At 39.8% G+C, this 21,267-nt stretch overlaps 1 protein-coding gene across 2 annotated transcripts in view; it reads left to right on the top strand.

The window, feature by feature from the left end:
* Positions 1-8,208, top strand: part of GHR (growth hormone receptor) — a 132,872-nt gene extending 124,664 nt beyond the window's left edge. For both annotated transcript variants that reach the window (XM_084278899.1, XM_084278900.1), the window contains 4 exons: positions 60-231; positions 2,322-2,412; positions 5,086-5,155; positions 5,406-8,208. In XM_084278899.1, coding sequence (XP_084135025.1) covers positions 60-231; positions 2,322-2,412; positions 5,086-5,155; positions 5,406-6,368 — 1,296 coding nt within the window. In that variant the 3' untranslated portion in view covers positions 6,369-8,208. The remainder of the gene's footprint in view (positions 1-59; positions 232-2,321; positions 2,413-5,085; positions 5,156-5,405) is intronic.
* Positions 8,209-21,267: the final 13,059 nt, after the last annotated feature.

The following is a 21,267-nucleotide window of genomic DNA, read 5'->3' as shown; positions in this document are numbered from 1 at the left end:
CAGTGTAAAATTGCCAATACAACTCAAACAAGTAAATCAGAGTCCTTCTGTCTTTACAGTTAGAACCCAGGCTCTCAACAATGGTTCCACTCTACTCTCTGAAGATGGGAAGAGATTATGAGATACGAGTCCGATCAAGACAACGTACCTCCGAAAAATTTGGGGAGTTCAGTGAAATCCTTTATGTATCTTTTTCTCAAGCAGGCTTTGAATTTGTTCATTGTGCTGAAGGTAAATAAGCAAAGTGCAGCAAAGTGTTTTTATAACTATGCTGTCTTTTCGTCTTCTTGGTGGTGGTGTGGGGTTTTTTCTAATCACTATTGATGTGTGCTTGAATAGATTGATAAGGCAGCCTACTAGATGAAAATAATTTGGTGAGATTGAGAATGTACAAGCTCCATATACAAGTTCAGAAGTAAACTTAGCAAGACTGTTTCACAGTTCATCAGAGAGAACACATACAGATAGCTTTAAGAATCAGAAATTGTAACTTGTGTTGCACATCCTATAGAGCCTAAAAACAGTTAAGTCTCATACTTCATCATCTAAAATGAGCACTGCAGTAATGAAAAGAAGAATTGTCACTTCTATTAAAGTGGCTAAGTTCATTATCAGAATGATGTGTTTTTCTGATCTGGCTGATACTGTCAAGGACAGTGAGTGTTTTTCTGATTCTTGCTTCTGTCTTGTACTTGTTTTTAAAGTGCTATTAAAGACAGAAGAAGAAACAGCCCTTGAGCACCAATTTTTCTTTATTAAAAGAATGAGACAATGCCTTTTTACAAAGCATTCTCAGGTCTGAGCTACTAAATTAACTCTTCAAAATATGAGCTCTTCAGCAAGTTATTTTAACAAGCTGCTTCACTTATTTTCCAGTGTATTAGTGAAGGTGTTAAATAAAATCACCCATAACTCTTTTATCTTTCAAAATCTTGCTAGATTCCCCTTTGTAACTCTTTATATTACTAGGGTTCATTCCTAATTTATGTGAGCAGCTAATGTTCTGGACATGTGGCATTATTTTATTAACACCAGTTGCATTAAGTTGGCAAGGGTTTCAGATGAACAAAACTAAAATATAATGAATGTCTTGATGTCCTCCTGCAAGCACAGTTTTCCTCAGTCTCTACAACCCAGATTCTGCAAGCTGATCCGTATCCATACATCTCACACAACAGTGGTGATATGATTTGAGTGAGAATTTATTCTTGCTTGGTTTATATATCCCCTTTAGGAACACAGATTTAACATTTAAATTTTCCATGTATTAAAAATTTAAAGTACTTAAATTCAAATGCAATATTCTAACTTTTTGAAGCAGCTGGACATTTACAGGTCTCCTGACATGACAAGGAATCACTGGTTCTCCATTAAAAAGAGACCTGTCTAACACAGACATATTCAGGCAGGACTTTACTCATGCCTGAAAACATGTTCAGTCAAAATCTAAGCTGGGAGCACAGGGCTAAAACTGGTATCTGAATTTTATTTTCTGCCCCACAAAAGGTTGTATATTAATGCTTATGTATGGAATTCTGAAGCTTTCTGCCCAATATTCCTTTGCCCAAAAAACAAGTGAAATTTGTGTGGCAAATTTAAAATTGGGAATGAGAAGAAGCTAAGACTACAGACAAAATAAATTTATCTATGCTTTATATTCTACAGTGTCATCTTAAGTATAATAGAATTACCAGTATTCAAAAGGTGAAGCATGTAATTTACCAACACTGCCCTTCATTTCTACCAAACTGCATTTCTCAGTGGCCTAAATTCTTTGTAGTCACCTGCAAAGTAAATAAAAGGGAGAATTTACATTTTTTTCAGTTGATGGATCACAACATAATGAATGTTCAGCCTTTAGAAAGAAGACTAGTATGCTTTTTGACACTGCTATTCTTCAGCTTCTGTAAGAGAAGAATCATTTGCCTATGATTCAGTATGCCCTTAATATCCTCTCAGCTTGGGAAACAAGTAGTAACATAGCCTGCAGCATTATATGCCATCAGGACTACTGGTAGCATGTTCCAAGCAGGCACAATGTATCTTGTGGCTTACTTTACTACACATATTGTCTGTAATAAGGTCTTGTTTTTATTTAAAACTCCTTTTTCAGAGGAGTCTCAGTGTAATATGGGAACGATTGACACCAAAAAGGTATTTTAAGTTCTGCTTAGCACAGAACTTTCACATTTCAGTAACCAAAAATTCTTCTGTTAGTTCTTACCACTTTGGAATCTTCAGGCAGTAGAAAAGAAGGTTGAAATTAAAGATGCAACAGAGATGCAGATTCCTGCTAACATATTTTTGTTCTGTTGTTTCAGAACTTGAGTTTCCATGGTTCTTAGTTGTTATCTTCGGAGCATGTGGGCTGGCTGTAACCGTGATCTTAATCCTGCTGTCTAAGCAACCAAGGTAGGAGTTTTGCCAGATTATTTTGTGTACTTGTAGCTTAAAAAATAAGGTGCTTCAATTGTTTCAAATTTGAGGGACTAGACTGTATTTTGAGGGTTGCTTTTCATTCTCACAAACTACGTGGATGCTGGCAAGTGTACGTACTGGGCCTTCAACAGTGGGAATCTGATTATGTTGACAAGTCTTGTTCCTTCTGCATTGCAGAACATTTTATTCTACAGTATTTACACAGTTAATTTAATTTGGCTTTGAAGAGGATTATTTTTTAGTCCATACTATTTTTGCTCACATAATGTTCAAAAGTTTCTACACAAACATATGTCTATATCTTCGGTTTTGTTTTTAAACTATTCCACTAATCTCTGACTAGTTCTTCATTGAGCCAAGGGAAGGAGCTTGAGTCATAGAGGAGTACTTGGTCTCTGTGGATAGGCGGCAGATCCTGTAAATAACAGGAATAAAACAAAGCAGAGGATTGTGTCATTTATAAAAATGAAACGATGACACATACATAAAATGAAAAAAAAATGGTCTCAAAGTTAATTCATCCCCTCATATGTGTGTTCAGAGTTAGGTTTTGGCAGAATAATTCCAATTGGATGTCATACCAGTACTGTCCTAGACTATGGAGCCACACCATGGTCAAGCCCTAGTGCACACATCCATGTTGTCAGTGACCTTGAATGGACAGATGAAAAATGAACACTGAGGTCTTTTGCATATACCAGCATAAGGACAAGTCACTGAAATGAAAATAATATGGTGCAGTTGAAGGAGCTCTAAAAAACTAATTTAGGCAAGTAGCACTATGCTTTGTCAGAGCTTAGTTTCAGGAAGCCACTCCCTGCAATAGCATCCTGGTCCCAGATTAAAGGGCAAGGCTCTGGTTACAGAGCATGGCAAAAGCTCGATGTTTCAGAATGGGGCAAGAGTAACTCACACACAGGGCCAGGAGCTCAGTAACATCACCACACTGAGCAAGGGGTGGTTAGGTCACAGAAGAGCCTGAGGGCTGAAGCATGTCTCTGATCAGAGATTATTAATAACTTCCACGCTAATCATGACTGCTAGAGGAGGCTTTACTCCATGGAGGAACTTTCACCTGGGAAGTTTTTCTGGAGCTGTGGGTTGGCACCCTGTCATTCAACCCAGAGCACATGGTGGAGGTCAGACTGGCATTGTCTTCTGCAGAAAAGCAGGCCACACAGGTTTCCTATAATGCAAAATACCCAGGCTGTTTCCTCCTGTATCTGAAAACACATCGTACTTTCCTCAATTCTCATCTCACAAGATCCGAACTAGTCTCCCTAGGGTAGATGCTGTAGGGTTAAACCACACTCTTTTACAGTTGAGAGATGCAGGCTTGAATTATGCAAGGTTAAGAATGCAGCAGAGCCTAGTTCTCTTTCCTGAATGATTTCTCCAGGCAGCAAGTGGTAAAATCCTTTGTCTGTTTCGTTAGAAGCAGTGCCCAGTCCTGTCAGAATAGCTGATTTGTAGACTCAACTGTGAGTGCAACCCTTAGCAGGTACACTTAGAGCCCAGCCAGTGCACAGATAACACTGCCCCTCCAGGAATTAGGTGGAAAATTATTGGATTTCTGGATCTCACTGAGGCTTGCTGGGCAGAACTTTTGAGGGTCTGCCAAAAGCAAAAGTGTAGTGAAGCAGAAGGTGCCTAAATTTCTCTCTAGCATTCCTTACAGCTCCTCTCTAATCCCCTCTGGACTTCAACAAGGTCACTAACAATGCAGCAAAACTAATATTTAGATTTGGATCTACCCTTCCCACAGTTATATTCTAAAATAGGCAAGTAACCCTGTATAAAGAGAATGTTGAAGTTTCCTTTTGGGAACTATAGTTCATCTGTTTGCAAAAGAAGTAGGGAGGTAAAACAGAGAAGATAGGCATCATCTGCTATTGTTGGATTATTATTAATGGAAAATTATCCTTCTATTTGGGCTTTGTGTGAGTTTTTTTGTCCCCTCAAAGAATTTGAAATTCAGTTTATGTAGGGTTAGAATAATATGTCTATCTACAGTATGTGCATGTATAAGCAGGTTACTAGTCCTTTCACTAGAAGGGTAAAACCCTCTCATTATTATATATTATTTGTTATGTTAATAATTCAGAAAATCTAAGGTTCATAGAGATGGCAAAATACTAGCCTAATTTTTTTCAGTTGTGTTTCTGTTTTATTTATTAGTTCTAAAGTAACTCACTCTTTCACCAACTCCCTTTTTCTATGGCCCTTTTTAAATTTATTTAGCTTATGCAAGACTACTTTGTCTCTGAAAAATATTTTTTGGGAAAGTCACTCTGCACACTGAGAACCTGTATCAGGTTCCTCTGAAAATTATGTAAACGGAAAACTCTGGACAGAGCTCTAGGAATTTACTCTCTTTCTGTAGAATTAAATTATTGAAAACTGGACTCCAAGATGCATTGCCACATAAATGTATGTGATTGCAACAAGGAAAGATGCAGAAAGCTTGTGGGATTTTGTTTGCAATGAGAAAAGAAAACATTCTTTTCCTTAGAACTATTTGAAATTGAATCTTCAAACATTTCCTGTTTGAAGGAATTAAGTATAAATGCAATGTAAGCCTCTCTTCTTTCTAACTTCCTCAAAAAGAAAAACTGTCAATTAAAAGCCATCTTTTTTTTTCACCAGGTTAAAAATGCTGATTTTTCCTCCTGTGCCAGTTCCAAAGATTAAAGGGATTGACACAGATCTCTTGAAGGTAATATTCTACTCAAAAATCTACATTGGGAATCACTGTAGTAGTAACAGGTGACAATTATTGTCCCAGGCAAAAGAAAATAAATATGACATGGGGGGCTTTTCCACAAAATTAGTTTTGACAAAGTAATAAAAAACCCCTTTGCAGTTATTATATTGGCTAGAGTTACCTGTACTTAAAGTTTACATCATAAAAAGCACAAGCATTTTGAATTAATCCTTTATAACATTCATGTTTTCTTGCTTTATAGAAAGGAAAGCTAGATGAAGTGAACTCTATCTTAGCCAGCCATGACAACTACAAGACACAACTATACAATGATGACCTGTGGGTTGAGTTTATTGAGTTGGACATAGAAGACCCTGATGAAAAGAACAGAGTCTCAGATACTGACAGGCTTCTGAGTGAAGATCATCTGAAGTCACACAATTGCTTGGGAGCAAAGGATGATGATTCTGGACGGGCCAGCTGTTGTGAACCAGATATTCCAGAGACAGACTTCAGTGCAAGCGACACCTGTGATGCCATCTCCGATATTGATCAATTCAAAAAGGCAACTGAAAAAGAAGAGGATCTCTTGTGTCTTGATAGAAAAGATAATGATGAGTCACTTCCAAGCCTTGCTGACACAGACACCCAACAGCCACATTCGACTACTCAGTCTGAAAATAACCAGCCATGGCCGCCGTTCGCAGACACCATTGACTCAGCTAGTCGGTCTGTCCACACCCAGCTAAGCAACCAGAATTCATTGACAAATACCGACTTTTACACCCAAGTGAGTGATATTACTCCAGCAGGCAGCGTGGTACTTTCACCAGGGCAGAAAAACAAGATGGGGAGAACACAGTGTGAAGGCTGCACAGAACAAAACTTCACCATGGACAACGCCTATTTCTGTGAGGCAGATGTGAAAAAATGTATTGCTGTGACTTCCCACGAAGAGGATGAGCCGCATGTCCAGGAGCAAAGCTGTAACGAAGACGCTTACTTCACCACAGAGAGCCTTACCACTACCGGCATCAACCTTGGAGCTTCAACAGCAGAAACCCCAAGTTCGGAGATGCCTGTCCCAGACTATACGTCTATCCATATCGTTCACTCTCCGCAAGGCCTTGTGCTCAATGCAACTGCACTGCCTGTGCCAGACAAGGAATTCAACGTGTCTTGTGGCTATGTGAGCACAGACCAGCTGAACAAAATCATGCCATAGCTCTTCTTCAACTAGGTGTGTGCAGTATTTCACAGCAGAGAGTCAGCTCAGGCTCCTATGCTGAAACTAAAATGAAGTTTAAAAGTTTCTTGTGGTTCTTATAATTTTATCTGAAATGTTGCAACATAAAATATTCATCAAAATATTCCTATTGTGTTCTGTAAATATTATCTATGAATTTGTCTTGAGACTGTTTTACTAAATGTGACTGTCTTGTTCATGTGGGTGTTGATTTTTGTGATACTAAACATTGAAATTACTATGTTTAATGTACAGTAAATCATGCATTTTGATAAAGCTAAAAATCAGGTGGTTTAAAGTCTAAGAATTTATTAAAAACCATGCTGTTGGCAGAGATCTTTATATCAGTAATTGGGAACTGAATATATGGTGAATAAACCAAAAGTAGCTTCTATAAATAACACATCTATTTTGATTTATAAAAAAATAATAAAATATATTTTAATATTTTAGCCATAAAAACATATACACTTTCTATTATGCTACACACCGTAGTTCAATTATGATGACCCATGAAAGGAATGTAATCGCTGCAATCTTACAGAGGAGTTTTCTGTTTTATAGAAGTTTTGTTTGCAGCAAAAAGAAAAATCAGATTTTTACAGAGCCATTTTATACCTCCAAAGAAACCTTTGAAATATTGTAGAAACTTAAAGTAACTGATTCTATTACTTTCTTATGGTAACTAGTATAGAAATATACATTCAATTTAAAGTTTTGTAGAGAAACTTTAAAGTACACAAAATATTTGGGCAAATTATTCTATTAATCAGATTCTGTTTAAAGCTAACAATATACTTTTTTATAAATAAAATTTTGTTGACCACAGTATTATACAGTGTGCAACTACATTTTCACTGAAAATTTTTGAGGACACATGAATAAGCTCTGGTGATTTATTAGCATAATCTCTTCACATCTGACCAACTTCTGGAGCCCTCTTACAGCCAAAGGTATCACTACATTTATTACTTTGTGCCACATAAAGCCTTGATTAAAAAAAAGAAAAAAAAAAGGACTTCAGGAGTTAGCCAGCAGTTAATTTTTAAAACTGTAACAGGATTAAAATACTTGAGTGGAACAAGGGGATTGAATACAGTGTTGTTCAAAAGTTTTTTTTTGGTCTTGCAGCCTAACAGCATCCCCTCTGACTGTGTTAGGCAGACTTTCAGAAGGAGAGAAAACTGAAACTCAGCAGGAAAGCTCTCTTTGTTCTTATGTCTATTAAGAACTTGACAGAGCTTCACAGTGAACTATTTTTGCTTCAGAAGTTGCCTTTTTAGGCCATGGTTTCATCGTAGCATGGTTCTTCTTAGAAAGAAAATATGGATGTTCATTTATTTTCTCTGGCCTGAACAGAAGTGTATGAAGTGCAGCAAATGCAGGTCTCCCACTGAACTCACTGATGCTCTCTTTATGACCAAGGGCTACAGGACTGGGCCCAACTATTGGGTGGGATTTTTAAGTTTAGCATGTACGTTATGGTAAATGTGCATTAGATATTCTGCTAATTTGCTGCTATATTTTTCTAACAGCTACATTATTTAGTTTCATATAAAATTTCATAGATGATAGACACTAATGCAAGTAATGCCTATGTGTGTGTTTGGAAGAAGTTTCTTACTCTGTTTCTATTGCCAAAAATAGTTAAATACCTCAATCAAATTCAGAATGTCATTTTGGTACTTTTCTGGTCACACAAGCCATTATATGCCGGTCAGAAGACGTGTCTTTCAGTTTCTATTTAACTTTCCTTATGTCAGTGTTTTGTTTGTTTTTCTCAAAGTTTAATAAATGTATTGTCTTTGATCTGTCCTGACATGCTGTGTTTTATTACAGTTAATTATTTTTTATGGAAAATAGAGATTTTATTAGGAGAAACCAAGTCATTTCTCACTTAATAAAGTAGAATGTAGAGTTGCTTAGAATAGAAGTGATGCCTAATGAGATCAGTGTTTTCCCTGATTGATATGTATGCAGTTAAAAATAGAAGCATGGGCCTAAATTTATAGATGGAGATAGGACACGCTGTACCCAGAACTGGCCAAGACGTGTTACTGATTTAGCAGACCAGTTTACATTTGGCTGGAACAGCCTGTAGTTGCAAATAAATAAGCTGCAGTAGTTCAAGATTTACACCTACAGCTGAATCCACAAATCAAATATTCTTGACAAACCTTAATAATTTCTTGTAGTCATAGTTAAAACCTGGCACTACATGATCAGAAATTTCAGATTGCCTGTATGGAGAACGCTTTATTGAACATCTCCCAGTGTGTAACTTAGTAATGTACTACTGTCTCTCTTTTCCCTCTCTTGAGGTAGGAAGGGAGCTGCTGGAGAAATCCAACTAGACAGGGATAAACCCTTTTCTCCCAAGGGAACTGGGGCACAGTTCAGTTCCTCTACGCAGATGTCCAGTGTCATTTAAAGTATGTAATCGGACTTCCAAGCACTGGCCCAAGACAGCACAGGCCTTGTGTTGATTCTATTTTACCTAAAAGCCTGAATGATGGCAGATGCCCGTGTTTTGGCAGTTGAAGAAAACAGCTCCAGGAATGTAAACTTCTTTGTGTCAGGTTAAGTTACAAGTTTATGTAAGTTGTCCAAGTAACAATTACAGTTAATAGTCTAAAGAGCTATTTAGCTGACCAGATTTAAGTGTCTGCTTGAAGAGAGTTGGTCAGGGCTCCCCACTCTTCAGACCAGACTAGTGGGAGCATGGACAACATGCTTACATTCAGACATCAAATACAGCCTTTTACAAGGCTTTACTAGTGGGAGTTGGAGGATTCACAGCTGGACTTCAAGAACCAGCAGTGGAGACAGTGATTCACCACTGCCATGTGCAGAACTCCAGCTCCCACTGCTCACCTGTGCCGGTTCCACTGCTCTTTGCCAGTGCCCTTCCATGAGCTGATACAACTTTCTAAAACCTGAAACAATCACCAAAAACACGTATCACAAGTTGCCTTCTGTTGATTAATGAAATAAACTGATAGAGTGAAGTCCCAGATGAGCATCAGTGAAGAAAGCCAGGGCCACATGGCCAAGAGCAAGAGGGAGGAGCTAGAGAGATATTCCCAGGAATACCTTCTTGGTGAAAACAGCTTCCTCATGCAGCTCACTCATGCAGACAAGAAACAGAAGGAATACACAGCTCAGGGTAGGTGTGTGTTCGCAGGCACGTAATGTAACGACCTCTCTTGATGGTAACTAACACCAAGGTCAACTTGCAGGATGGTGAAAAGACAGTGTGAGGTCCTTCCCACCTCCAGCAGCAGTGCAGCTCAAGTAATCTCATGCCTAATGACTGCAGCCCGTGTACAGTTCACATGTGGGTGTTTAGAAGAGAAATCCAAGTGTCAGACTTGCAGTTGTCTCTGAACTTTATGTTTTATACTGGATATCCACCGCCTTCCTACACTACACAGCAACCTATTATTTCAAGATATGATGCACTTGACAGATTTATAAAAGCTTATATTACACAGTTGCAAAGCAACCTCTTTATTTGCTTTCTCCTTTTATTTGAAGTGGGGGAAAATATATCTCTGCTGTACAGAAAGAGCCTCTGTACCAGTAATTTTTTATCTTTTCTCTTATTCACATTGAGAATTAATCCCAATGCCAGACCTATGAGTCAATGTAAAAGTCACAGAATTAATCTTTTTAGAAATCCCTCCTAAAATTGTGCTTTGCAAATAGCTAAAATGTACAAGGTGGAAAGAAACAGACATTGCAGACACTGTGAGCAAGAAGTATTTTGCTCGTAAACCCAGTTAATTTATTACATTGAAACTTTTGTCATGTAAACAGGCCACACTTGTTCCCATTCTTAAAATGATATTTTACTCACATATTGCCTGGGAGAGTCTAGTCTGTATGAGTGTCTGTATTTCAAAACCATGTTTCTCAAAAAGCCAGGAGGACTCAAGTTGCTCTGCTGGCTGTCTTTGTGTTACCAAGAAGCACCCTTCTGTTGGGAAGAGTTGGGTTTTGAGCCTCTTTTCTAAATCAAAGACAGTGAGATTTTCCAAGGCTTGAAGTAACTGTTACAAGAGTAACAGCACCATCTATACCAATTATCATTTAGAGATGAAATAATTTTGTCAAACATAATGACTTACACTTCTGTTCTTTACAACTTCAGTTGAAGTATTTTCCCGATACAACAGCTTACCAGAGCTGTTCACTCTTTCTGCATGGAAATTAACATTATCAAAGGTATGGGTTTTATTTCAAAATAGTAAAAGTATTAAAAGATTAGCGTTCTATAGTATTGCCATGTTTTTAGAAATGCTTCAAGTTAATGATAGCAATCTATGTTGAGAACATTCTACTGCTATTCACAGCTTAGTATACACAACTATGTATGCATCAGCACAGTTGTAAGAATGGAAAATAATTCCCTGGTTCAAATAGAAACTTAAATCCTTATGGCATTTAACCACAGGCAATCTTTTTCCCCAGCTCTGAGACATGCTATCTCCCGGGCTCATTACCAGACACCATATAGAAAGGAGTGCCTGACTGGAGTGCCTGACTCTCCCAGAGTGCTGTTGGAGTGGAGTGCGGTTCTCTCCCAGCACCCAGCTATGCAAACCTGCAACATTCCACCCCTTGTCTCTGCGAATCACATACATTAGAATCGTGCTTAAAATCCCAATCCCAACAGAAATTCTCTACAATTATTACACTACCCAGCTATGTTCAGTCTGTTCTGCCCATTCCTTCATCCAATTAGTGTCCCTATCTCAAATTCATCGTGCCCCATGTTGGGTGCAAAAAAGGACTGTGGTGATTTAGTCCTGGCTGGAGGCCAGACGCCCACCAAATTTGGTCTGTCACTCCCCTTTCTAGTTGGACAGGGGAGGAAATATATATTGAGAGGCTTAGGAGTCAAGGACAGGGAGAGATCATCCTGTCATCAACGACATGGGCAAAATAGTCTCAACACAGACTGAAGGAAAGAAAACTATCTAATTTATTACACACACAGTGAAACCAGAGTCAGAAAATAAGACGCGCAACCAGATCTTAAAACAATGCGACCATATCTTAAAACAACTGGGGACTGGGGAAATGGGGTTCTCGGTAGCACCTTCCCCCCACCCCTCCACTCTAATCAGACTTCCCTTTAGCCATGATCTTGCTCACTTCTTTCCCCTGATCAATACACAGGGGGGCAGGGACTGGGAAAATGGGGTTCTCAGTCACTTCTTCATGAGCTGTTTTCCTTTTCCAGACTCCGCTCCCTTCTTAGCAGACTTCACTCTAGTCATGATTTCACTCCCTTCTTCCCCCGCATTGCGGCACAAGGAAGGGCAGGGACTGTGGAAATGGGGGCTTCTGTCAGTTCCTTGCAAGTTGTTTTCCTTCTTGGCCAGCGGGGGGCATTCATTCCACACACCCTCCCCCTTCTGCACTGTGGTGTCCCACCCACTGGAGACAGTCCTTCACAAACTTCTCCAGCATAAGTCCTTTCCCACAGGGCTTTACCTCTTCATCAGCTGCCCGGCCATGGAACACTGCTATGGCAAGCAGTAATAAATCACAATGTCTCTCAGTCCCAGTCCTCCACGGGGTCACCAGCCTCCCCACAGCCAACCTGTTCCAGCGCAAATCTCTCTCTCACTCATTTCTGTGTCTGTTTCTCTCCACGGGCTGCAAGTGCTGGCAGGGGCTTGATCCAACACTGGTCACAGCGTCTCCTATATGTCTCCACCTGCTCCATCCAGCATGGGGCCTCTCCACAGGCTGCAGGTGGGGTCTCGGCCTTTTCCATGGGCTGTGGGGGGACACCTGCTCCACCATGGGTTTCTCCAGGGGCTGCAGGCACATCTTTCTCTCTGGCAGCTGGGGCGCCTCCTCCCTCTGCCTCCCCACCCCTCCCCCCCCCCCCAGCCTTGGTGTCTGCACAGCTTGTTACACATTCTCACTCCCTTCTCTGGGGGCAAAATGCAGCTGCATGCGGGTTTTTTTTCTCCCATATGTGATTCCCAGAGGCGCTGTGACCATTGCTGATGGGCTCAGCCTTGGTCAGCAGCAACTTTGGCCTTGAATTCACCAATGTTTACAGTCTGGGGCATGCAGAGAATTCCAGCAGCCATTTTCTGCAGCCCCCATTGTCTCTCTCAGCACCCAGCTACGCAAACCTGCCACAGATATGCTATCTCACCGGCTCATTACCAGACACCATATAGAAAGGAGTGCCTGATTGGCATGCCTGACTCATATTGCCTGATTTGAGAGGAAAAGGGAGAAAAAGTTTAGAACATGTTGTTATTTTCATTGAAGAAGAAATGCAAACTTGGCAGGTGGAGGGCAGGCAAAGAGGTAAACGCTATGGAATATTATTTTTTCATTATATATTATTCAGTTCTAATTCAGAATATCCTAGTTCATCAAGACAGCTGAAATTGCAAGAATTTAACCAGCTTTTGTAACTAACTGACTTTGAGGAGATACCAGTGGATATATTTCTCTCTTGGAATTCCCTCTGTAGTTTTACAATACATATTCTTATTTCTGACTAATCATTATTAATGGTGCACACAGTCAGTGCTTTAACCACAACAGAAACCACGCCCTGAAGTATGCTATAGCCCAAATCCATTTCCATCATTTGTATATTACTGAAACACTCTGGCATCACTGTACTGAGCAAGCATTTCTTCACGGTGTCTAACCAAGGCTTTTAGAGCAGGCAATGCTTAAAAACAGATGGAAAAGAAGAGAAACAGTAACAGTGGTAGTAGAGAACCAGCCACAGTGGAGCAGCGGCCAGGAGTCAGCAACGCACAAGCTAATTAGCTGTAGGTGGAGCTGTAGGAGAGGATGACAACAATTGCAGTCAGCATCGCAATGAAAAGCAGATGCAGCTATTACAATCGAGGCACCTAGTAGATTAACACGAATGTTTGACAGGTTTAATTTGTTTTGCTACAGGCTTTGTTATTTCTTATGCATACTGTGGCCTTTATTGTAATATATGAAATTTAGCTGATGATATATTACCTCTCTGAAATTAGTCTCAGAAAGCAGAAGATCTTTGCACATCATATTGCAAACAGTGAGGGAATATAGCTGAACTCCCCTTCTCCAAACTGGAAGGAATAGAAGACTGCAGACATAGTAAGAGTAAAAGCAAAGCAGAAGAGTTGACAACTTTCCATAGATTCCTATCACCACTACTGTCCCTCATCTGCTTCTGAGCTCATGCTGAAGGAAATAAAATCCATTCAATAAGAGACACCTGAGGCCTAGGCATGCCAGGAAACTGATTCCTCACACTTTTTTCTTCAGTAGTAAAATTAACAGAACATAACATTTTTGCGTTATTTTTAATTTGCATATGAAACTTCATGGTGTGATACCATGAAGACATAAACTATAGAACTGCACTTTCCTTGGAAGAGTAAGGCACAAGCTTGTAAAATTACCAAAGACAGCATGATTCCTAGGGAAACTGTGCTACTAAATGAGTGGGTCCAACCCTTCAACAACCGTCTGAGCACTGGTATACTTGTTACCCAAAGCTGTTATGATCATTACGAGCACCCTGTCCTCCATCTGTTGCCTAACTGTGTGGGATTCCTTGAACTATGCTTTCACCTATCTGTTAGAATTCCTTCTTTGCCATGGCATAGTTTTGATGGAATCAGAAAGATTTGCTAGTGTCATGAAATGCCACAAAAACTTGAGGTGGAATTTCCTGAGCCCAACTACTGATGGCCGAATGTGCAACTCTGAGCAAGGGCCTGTGTAAACTGCAATTAGATTTTTAAACCTACAGTATGTAAAATTGCAAAATTTTACTCAAGGGTAGTCCATAAAATTTGTAGCAGTTCTCAAGAACAGACTAGCCAAAGAGTGATGTATTTTTTGAAAAGCTCTAGGGACACAGTCTCTTGTTTGTATAGTGTAAATAATGGCAAAGTTGTGCCATCTTCCCCCATGTGATTAGTATTAATTAGCTGGTTTCTACCAATCACCAATCAATCAATTACAGGAACCTTCTGAATTTAATGTATTTAATTACTACGTAGAAATAAAATGCATACTTTTAGCCTGACACTGATATTTGAGCAATGTCACAAATAGAAAGAAAATAGAAGCATGTATGTCTTTACAAGTTGCCTTCTTCTTCCATACTGTAGGAAATGATGCTTTAGACTCAAGCATTCCTTTCTCATAAGACTACTCCCAGCTGTTGAGCTAGTATTCAATAGAAAGAAAAGTAAGCAACTAAAGAAAACAAACAAAACTGTCCAAATGGACTCCTTTGGGTAGGACAATTACACAAACTTTGATAATCTCGGGATTAAGTAGTCCCTAACAAAGCAGTTTGTTCTTAACGTGGACTAGATGGATTTAAGAAAGCATGCCTGGCCAGTCTGACACATACACACACACTTGTGTTGTTCAAACATTCACTACAATGCTGATGTTTTTAAGAATATAAGAAAACTAGGTGAGAATTTCAGCATTACTTTAAAAGAATAAGAGATCCAGAATTACAAATAAATGATTAATATATAATTGTTATAATTGTACTTAAAATTGAAATTACAACAGTTTGATCTGTCAGCATGTAACAGAAAGGTAAATCTGATGTAAACAGGAAAGCAAAGGAATGCAGGCTGTTACTTTGGAGGCCAGTGGAAGCAATACAATTACTTCTCTTGATTTTGTCCTTCTTTCTCTTCATTCCTCAGATTCATCAGTCTTCTTTTTCATATCCTATTTAAACTGATAGGATATCTATCTGCTAAATGCTTCCAAGCAAAGAATGTTTTTTGTAGGCTTATACTGTGGCTTGCAGGACAGATCTCTGGTGCAGCTGGAATGCTGACATGGTTGCAATGTAAATAATAAATAGTAATTCATAAAGTGAAAATCTTTTTGAGGAGAAAATTTTTCTCAAGTTTTAAAGAAGTCATGAAAATCAACAATCTGTTTTTGCATAATTACATTCTCTCTGAAACTGACTCCAAGTGATCATGCTGATACACTCTAACAAAGGATACTTAACTACTGAAGAACTCGGTCATAAGGATACCTGAATGAGTGCAGATAGACACTTCCTTCCCTGTAGCACTGATTAAACTTCTGTTTTAATGTAGTTAAATTATTTAGTCTAGGTGTGTGACTTCTGTTTAGGCATCAATACATATTTATTAAACAAGGTCAACATAAATGAGTATCTGTGTCAGACAAAGAGCAAACAAGCTGTGGTACATATTCATGTTTTCACTTGGGTGATGGTTGAGACTTTTAAAACAAAAATATTGTTCTGACTGCAAAGGTCTCTTAGGCTCTAATGACATATGAGGGGCTTTTTTCCTCTTGGAAACAGCACGTACCAGTCTGTCTATGCAACAAAGCGCTGGAACACACTGTCTACCTTCAATACCATATGGCTAAATAGTTTATTAAAAGTTATGCTGCAGATGAATACAGGCTATACCAGACTAAGACTTGTAGACAGCATGATACAGTGAGTTGGTTTTCCATCTGTAGTAATTTAGAAAGCTATTTCAGAAGGCAAACCAAAGCCATTTTAAGAGGAGTGTGTTGTACAGCTAACAGAAGATCATGTGATTTTTAGATCTGACCCTAACTCCTTCTGGACATTAAAAAATCATTTTTTTACAGAGTCATAGACTGATACACATTTTAGGAGATCTCATTTCCAAATTACTGAGTGCTTACCTTCCTTACTTTCATTTTTTCATCCTGCATCACAGAACACTGCTGCTTGAGACTACAAGAATATGGAATTCATATAAGCAACATCAGAATTTTACTGCCTACCAATGTCCTGTTACAAATAATTAGACTTGTATTTTGATACATACCATAAGCACTAATGCTAGGCCATTATTTTTCAATTACTGAAGCTATAAAGCAAAGATTAGGTCATCCCTTGCCAAGCAAAAAGACGCAAGTACAGAGGAAAAAAATGCTTTGTGGAAGAACATTTCTGCTCTGTTTCTGAACAAAATAACAGCTCAAGCATATGCTGAAACTAACTGGCCTTTTATGTTGTCTGATGGCTTCAATTATGAGGTTAAAGTCACAAAAGTAGTCTTTTCTTTTTCTTTTCTTTTTTTTTTTTTTCATAAAACCTCCCACCCCAAGACTTAGGTAACAAACATGCATGAGTGATGGCAACATTCAATCAACTATTTTTACTGAGGCTACTTTAACAGCTACAGATACTGCTTTAACAGATGTATTTGCCTACACACATATATATATTTAAATATTTATTTTTAAATGTGTTCTAGTATATTAACCTAATTTAAAAAAAAAACAACATGTATTTATATTTATTTGTGTATATTTGCAGGTTTTCATCTTTTGGGCAAATATAGAACATTTTGGAGAACACAACAGAAGTGGGTGCTTCTATAGCAAAAGTCCATCCCCACAGACAGCTTTCATTTCCTTAATCAGAAAAATAACCCCTTTAATCAAGAGAAGGACAACATATCAAAGTGTGTGCTGATGTCCATGTTGCATGATGGTATAATTTATTCCCTCATCTTACTGAGCTACTCTGCAGCCTGACACTGTAGTGTCTTAAACGCCATGATGAATGCTCAAGATGTCTAGAGCAGGTTAAAACTCATATTCTTCCTTCTGTGCTCTTCAAATTAGGAGGAAAACAAACTTTTTGTAAACTTGAGTCGAATATTGCAAACCTTAACTCTGTAAATGCAGCTGATACATTCCTCTGATATGGCCAGTTGTGAGGAAAAGTATTAAAGACCATCAAAATGTAATAGTGAAATCAAGATCAGTAAAAAATTACGCAAGCCTATGCCTAACCATGAGATTTTAAATGTACACAGATGATGCTGTTCATGAGAAAGTGAATAGGAAACATGGCTGAGACTCCCATGCCATAGATCTCTGGCATACAAGATTCTCTTACAGGGATGCTCATAATGACAGTAAAGGGCACTGATGTTTTCCAATTGTTAGAAACCCTCCGTTGGTTGCACTGTTTCAATACAGCAACAAACAGCTACCTGTCAGTTTCTGCCAAAAAAGACCTCCCTACTCACCCAGTGCACAGTGGATATCAGACATTATTTCAGTGACCACCAGATTCTTGAGCTGTCCTGCCAGAGAGCTTACTACTCTATAAAAGGGGGGTGTGTGGTAAGAAGTCTAAAAGAACTACAGAAACACTCTCATATTTCAGAAGTTCGCAGTACTAAACTTCTTACTAATTTAGCAGCAAGATTTTAAAGGCTAAAACAAAAGAGTATTTGCTGACTGATAAATCTGAGTTAAATGTTCTATTCATGTCATAGTTTTTTTCACAGAATCATAGAATATCCTGAGTTGGAAGGGACCCATAAGGATCATCAAATCCAGCTCCTGTTCCATGCATTTCTGTGTGAAAATCTGTCCTACATTTTTTCCTCAAAGGGTTTGGGGTTTCTTTCCCCTACATTTTTCCCCAGTTCACTCATAGTAATCACCTTCCCAGTGGTTAAATGACATATTTACATATGGGTCATGTAGTATAGCATTATTGCAAATGCAACCTATGACTACAGGGTAAAATTTTTGCCTAATCATGGGAACTGGACTTCAGCCCTCATTCACTGTCTTCCTGTGAATGTAGTCTTTAAAATAATTAACACCCAAAAAAAAAAGCAGCCTGTGCACTACACTGTGGTTTACTGTGCAGTAAAATCCTCACCATTCAGGGTTTGTTTATTTTTTTTATCTTTATGGCTATCAGTAGTGATTGTACACCTTTTCCTGGGTCCAAGAACTTCCAATCTGCATGGCAGGCAGTGCTGGTTTTGTGGACAGCATCAACAAGGATTCAAGATGTAACCTTATCCCTTTCTATTACAAGATCATTTGAGAATGCTCCAGACATTTAGCATTTCTGAAGAAAAGTTCATTTACTCTAGCATGCAGATGTGGCTCTAGGAATGTAATTTTACAATCTGTTTCTAAAAATATGTCCATAAAGTAAATTAATGGTTCTTTCCATTTAATTCCAAGCCTGTAAAACTATTCCTCTTCTGATTATACCATAAAAACAATCTTCTCCCTGATGATATTTCAAACTCACCTTAACAAGGCTATGAACAATTCATTCTAGCCTTGAAGCTGGCCATGCCATTTTGTACTAGACACTTCTAGCTGAATTAAAGAGAGATTGGTATGTCTTGATCATTGACTCAAGTTTAGCCTAGATAAGAAAAAAAATTACACCTAGGTAAGGTGGGGAAAAGCCATAGGATATTTTCCCGTGGTACTACAGGGCTTGGTTGCCCTTGATTTCATGGGAATTTTATTCAGCAACCCAATGAGTTCCTACCACTTCTACATATCTACTTTAAAAAAAAAAAGTCTGCAATGATACTAAATATGTTAGGACAAGGTAATCTTAACAGGACTTTTAATTAAATTTCAGTGATGAGAGAAAAAAAAAAAGTAACTTGCTCCTTGTCATATTTAAACAAAATATCAATTTCCCAGCCTACCCAAAGCAGCAATATAACCCCTTGGTCTCCAGCAGCACCCCAATAGCACCTATGTACACTGCCCACACAGGCAGCCTGCCTACAGAGCAGGCAACCTCCCACTTGTAGTAACTCCACCTCAGCAGCTTCAGGATGTGTGTTCACACTGAGGTGAATGTCTAGAAACTTTTCTCAGAAGCCCTTTGTGGTAATTTCCCTCAGAAAAAATGAAGTAATAGGCAGCAGAGTATCACTGCTTGGTGACCATAGTTGCATGCACAGTAGAAATGCTGAGAAACCAGAAATGGAGGCAGCCAATCAGCATCACTCACAGCGCTGCTCTCATCTGTTGCTATTCAAAGGAACAGCCATTTGCACATTAAGTTCCCTCCTCCCCTCCTTATGTTAATGTCGGTGTGAGGAGCCATTTCACACATAATCCCGGAACAGCAGGGGTTGGAAAGGACCTCTGGAGATCAACTAGTCCAACCCCGCTGCTAAAGCAGGATCAACTAGAGCAAGTTGCACAGGATTGCAACAGGGTTTTGAATATCTCCAGAGAAGACTTCACAGCCTGTCTGGGCAGCCTGTCCCAGTCCTCTGTTCCCTTCAAAGTGAAGTTTTTCCCCCCTATTCAGACAGAACTACCTGTGTTCCAGTTTATAGCCTTTGCCCCTTGTCCTGTCACTGGGCACCACTGAAAAGAATCTGGCCACAGACTCTCGTCACCCACCCTTTGTAAGCACTGATCAGATTCTCTGCAGTTTTCTCTTGTCCAGGCTGGACAGAACCAGCTCTCTCAGCCTTTCCTCATATAAGGGTAGCTCCAGTCCCCTCACTATCTCTGTAGCCCTCCTTGTCTTTCTTGAACAGTGGTGGTGGGGGGGACCCAGAACTAGACACAATATTCCAAAGGTGGCTTCACTAGGGCAGAGTAGAGGAGGCCAATAACTGATAAAATAATTCATATACTACACAGAGGAGTGAAATCAGAGCCTCAGCAGGTGCTCTGCTGACCAGGTTTGTGTTGGTTTTTTGGTCAGGTGGCAAGAGGCAGCACAGCCTTTGATGGTATGTCAAGACATCATTGGGGTGCACCGCCTCCAATTCCCATCACCCCTGCCACATAGCTATTCCACAGAGACTTCGTGAAAGCAGCCGAACAACCAACAGCAGCCCCCACTCCCGCCTCACCACTCCCCTGCCCCTGAGCAGAGACCTCCACCAGCCCCAGGAGAGACGCTTCCGAAAAACGCCCAACTGCGGACGTGCTATCGAATTCACCAGCGGGAAGGGGGGCGAAGCGACCCCACAGGGTCGGTAGTGGTACGCTCCGCGGGCCCAGCCGGTTTCCCGCCTTCGGGTGCGCGCGTGCGTCCTCCTCTCCGCTGGCCGGAGGGGGCAGCAGGTCACGGTGAGGCGGGCTGGTGGTGTCGCCTGTAGCGGGAGCAGTCTCGTCCTGGCCTGTGTGTCGGCTCTGCCCACGGACCGAGGGCTAAAAGGCGGTGCTTTGAGTGCCCTGCACACCTGAGATGGCGAGGAGATCTTTTTTCCACCCAGGGCACTTTGTGTAGACAAACCGCGGAGGTGGGAGAGGGAGGAATGCTAGGTCTTAGCGGGCACCCTGAATTGCAGTTGCTGAGGTGCAGCTGGTGCCCCTGCCCTGTTGCGGTTGTCTGTAAAATCCGATGAGGGATGGGATTCATCCCACTCGTGGGCACCACAGACCGTGTTTAAGTGTGGTCAGGGTCTTCAAATAGTAAGTAAAGCAAGGTTGCAGTCAAGGCAAACACCAGGTGCCTATCTAAAGGAAGGATGCTGTTCAGAAAAGTTACCAGAACGTGTGAAGTGCCTATTGTTGAATAATTACTGTATTCAAGTGAGATACACAGTTAAAATTAACACCGACTCATTTTGGTTATAAATACAGGTTTCGCTGTTATATGAATAAAACTGATACCTTAAATTCTAAAATCAAGTCTTCAGCTACAATGCTTGAAAAAGGATACTGGGAGCACAGACAGCAAGGGGCTAGAGAAATTAAATAAAGGTGCCAGGTTTAGGACAGTCAAAAATATGTTTTTAGTCTTTAATCTTCCTCCTAGTGAAATAAATGCCATAGTTCAAAACAGAGGAGGAAGGCTTAACAGGAACGCCTTTGGAAGACATATATAACATACACAAAAATAAAAGTAATGGGTTTTCCTGCTGGAAAAAGCACAACATTAGTAATATAACATATTCTTTTTAATATTGTCCTTCAATTCAGCAGGAATTTTATTCCCAGGGGCACTGTTGCCTGCTGATACTGCCCATGGTAAGGACTGGACAGATCGGGGCTTAGCATTCATGGTGCACATTTAGATAATCAACTA

Source organism: Gallinula chloropus, assembly GCF_964237585.1.
Source record: "Gallinula chloropus genome assembly, chromosome: Z".
Lineage (NCBI taxonomy): Eukaryota > Metazoa > Chordata > Aves > Gruiformes > Rallidae > Gallinula > Gallinula chloropus.
Note: the sequence above shows the minus strand (reverse complement) of the source record. Positions and strands in the feature narration are given on the sequence as shown.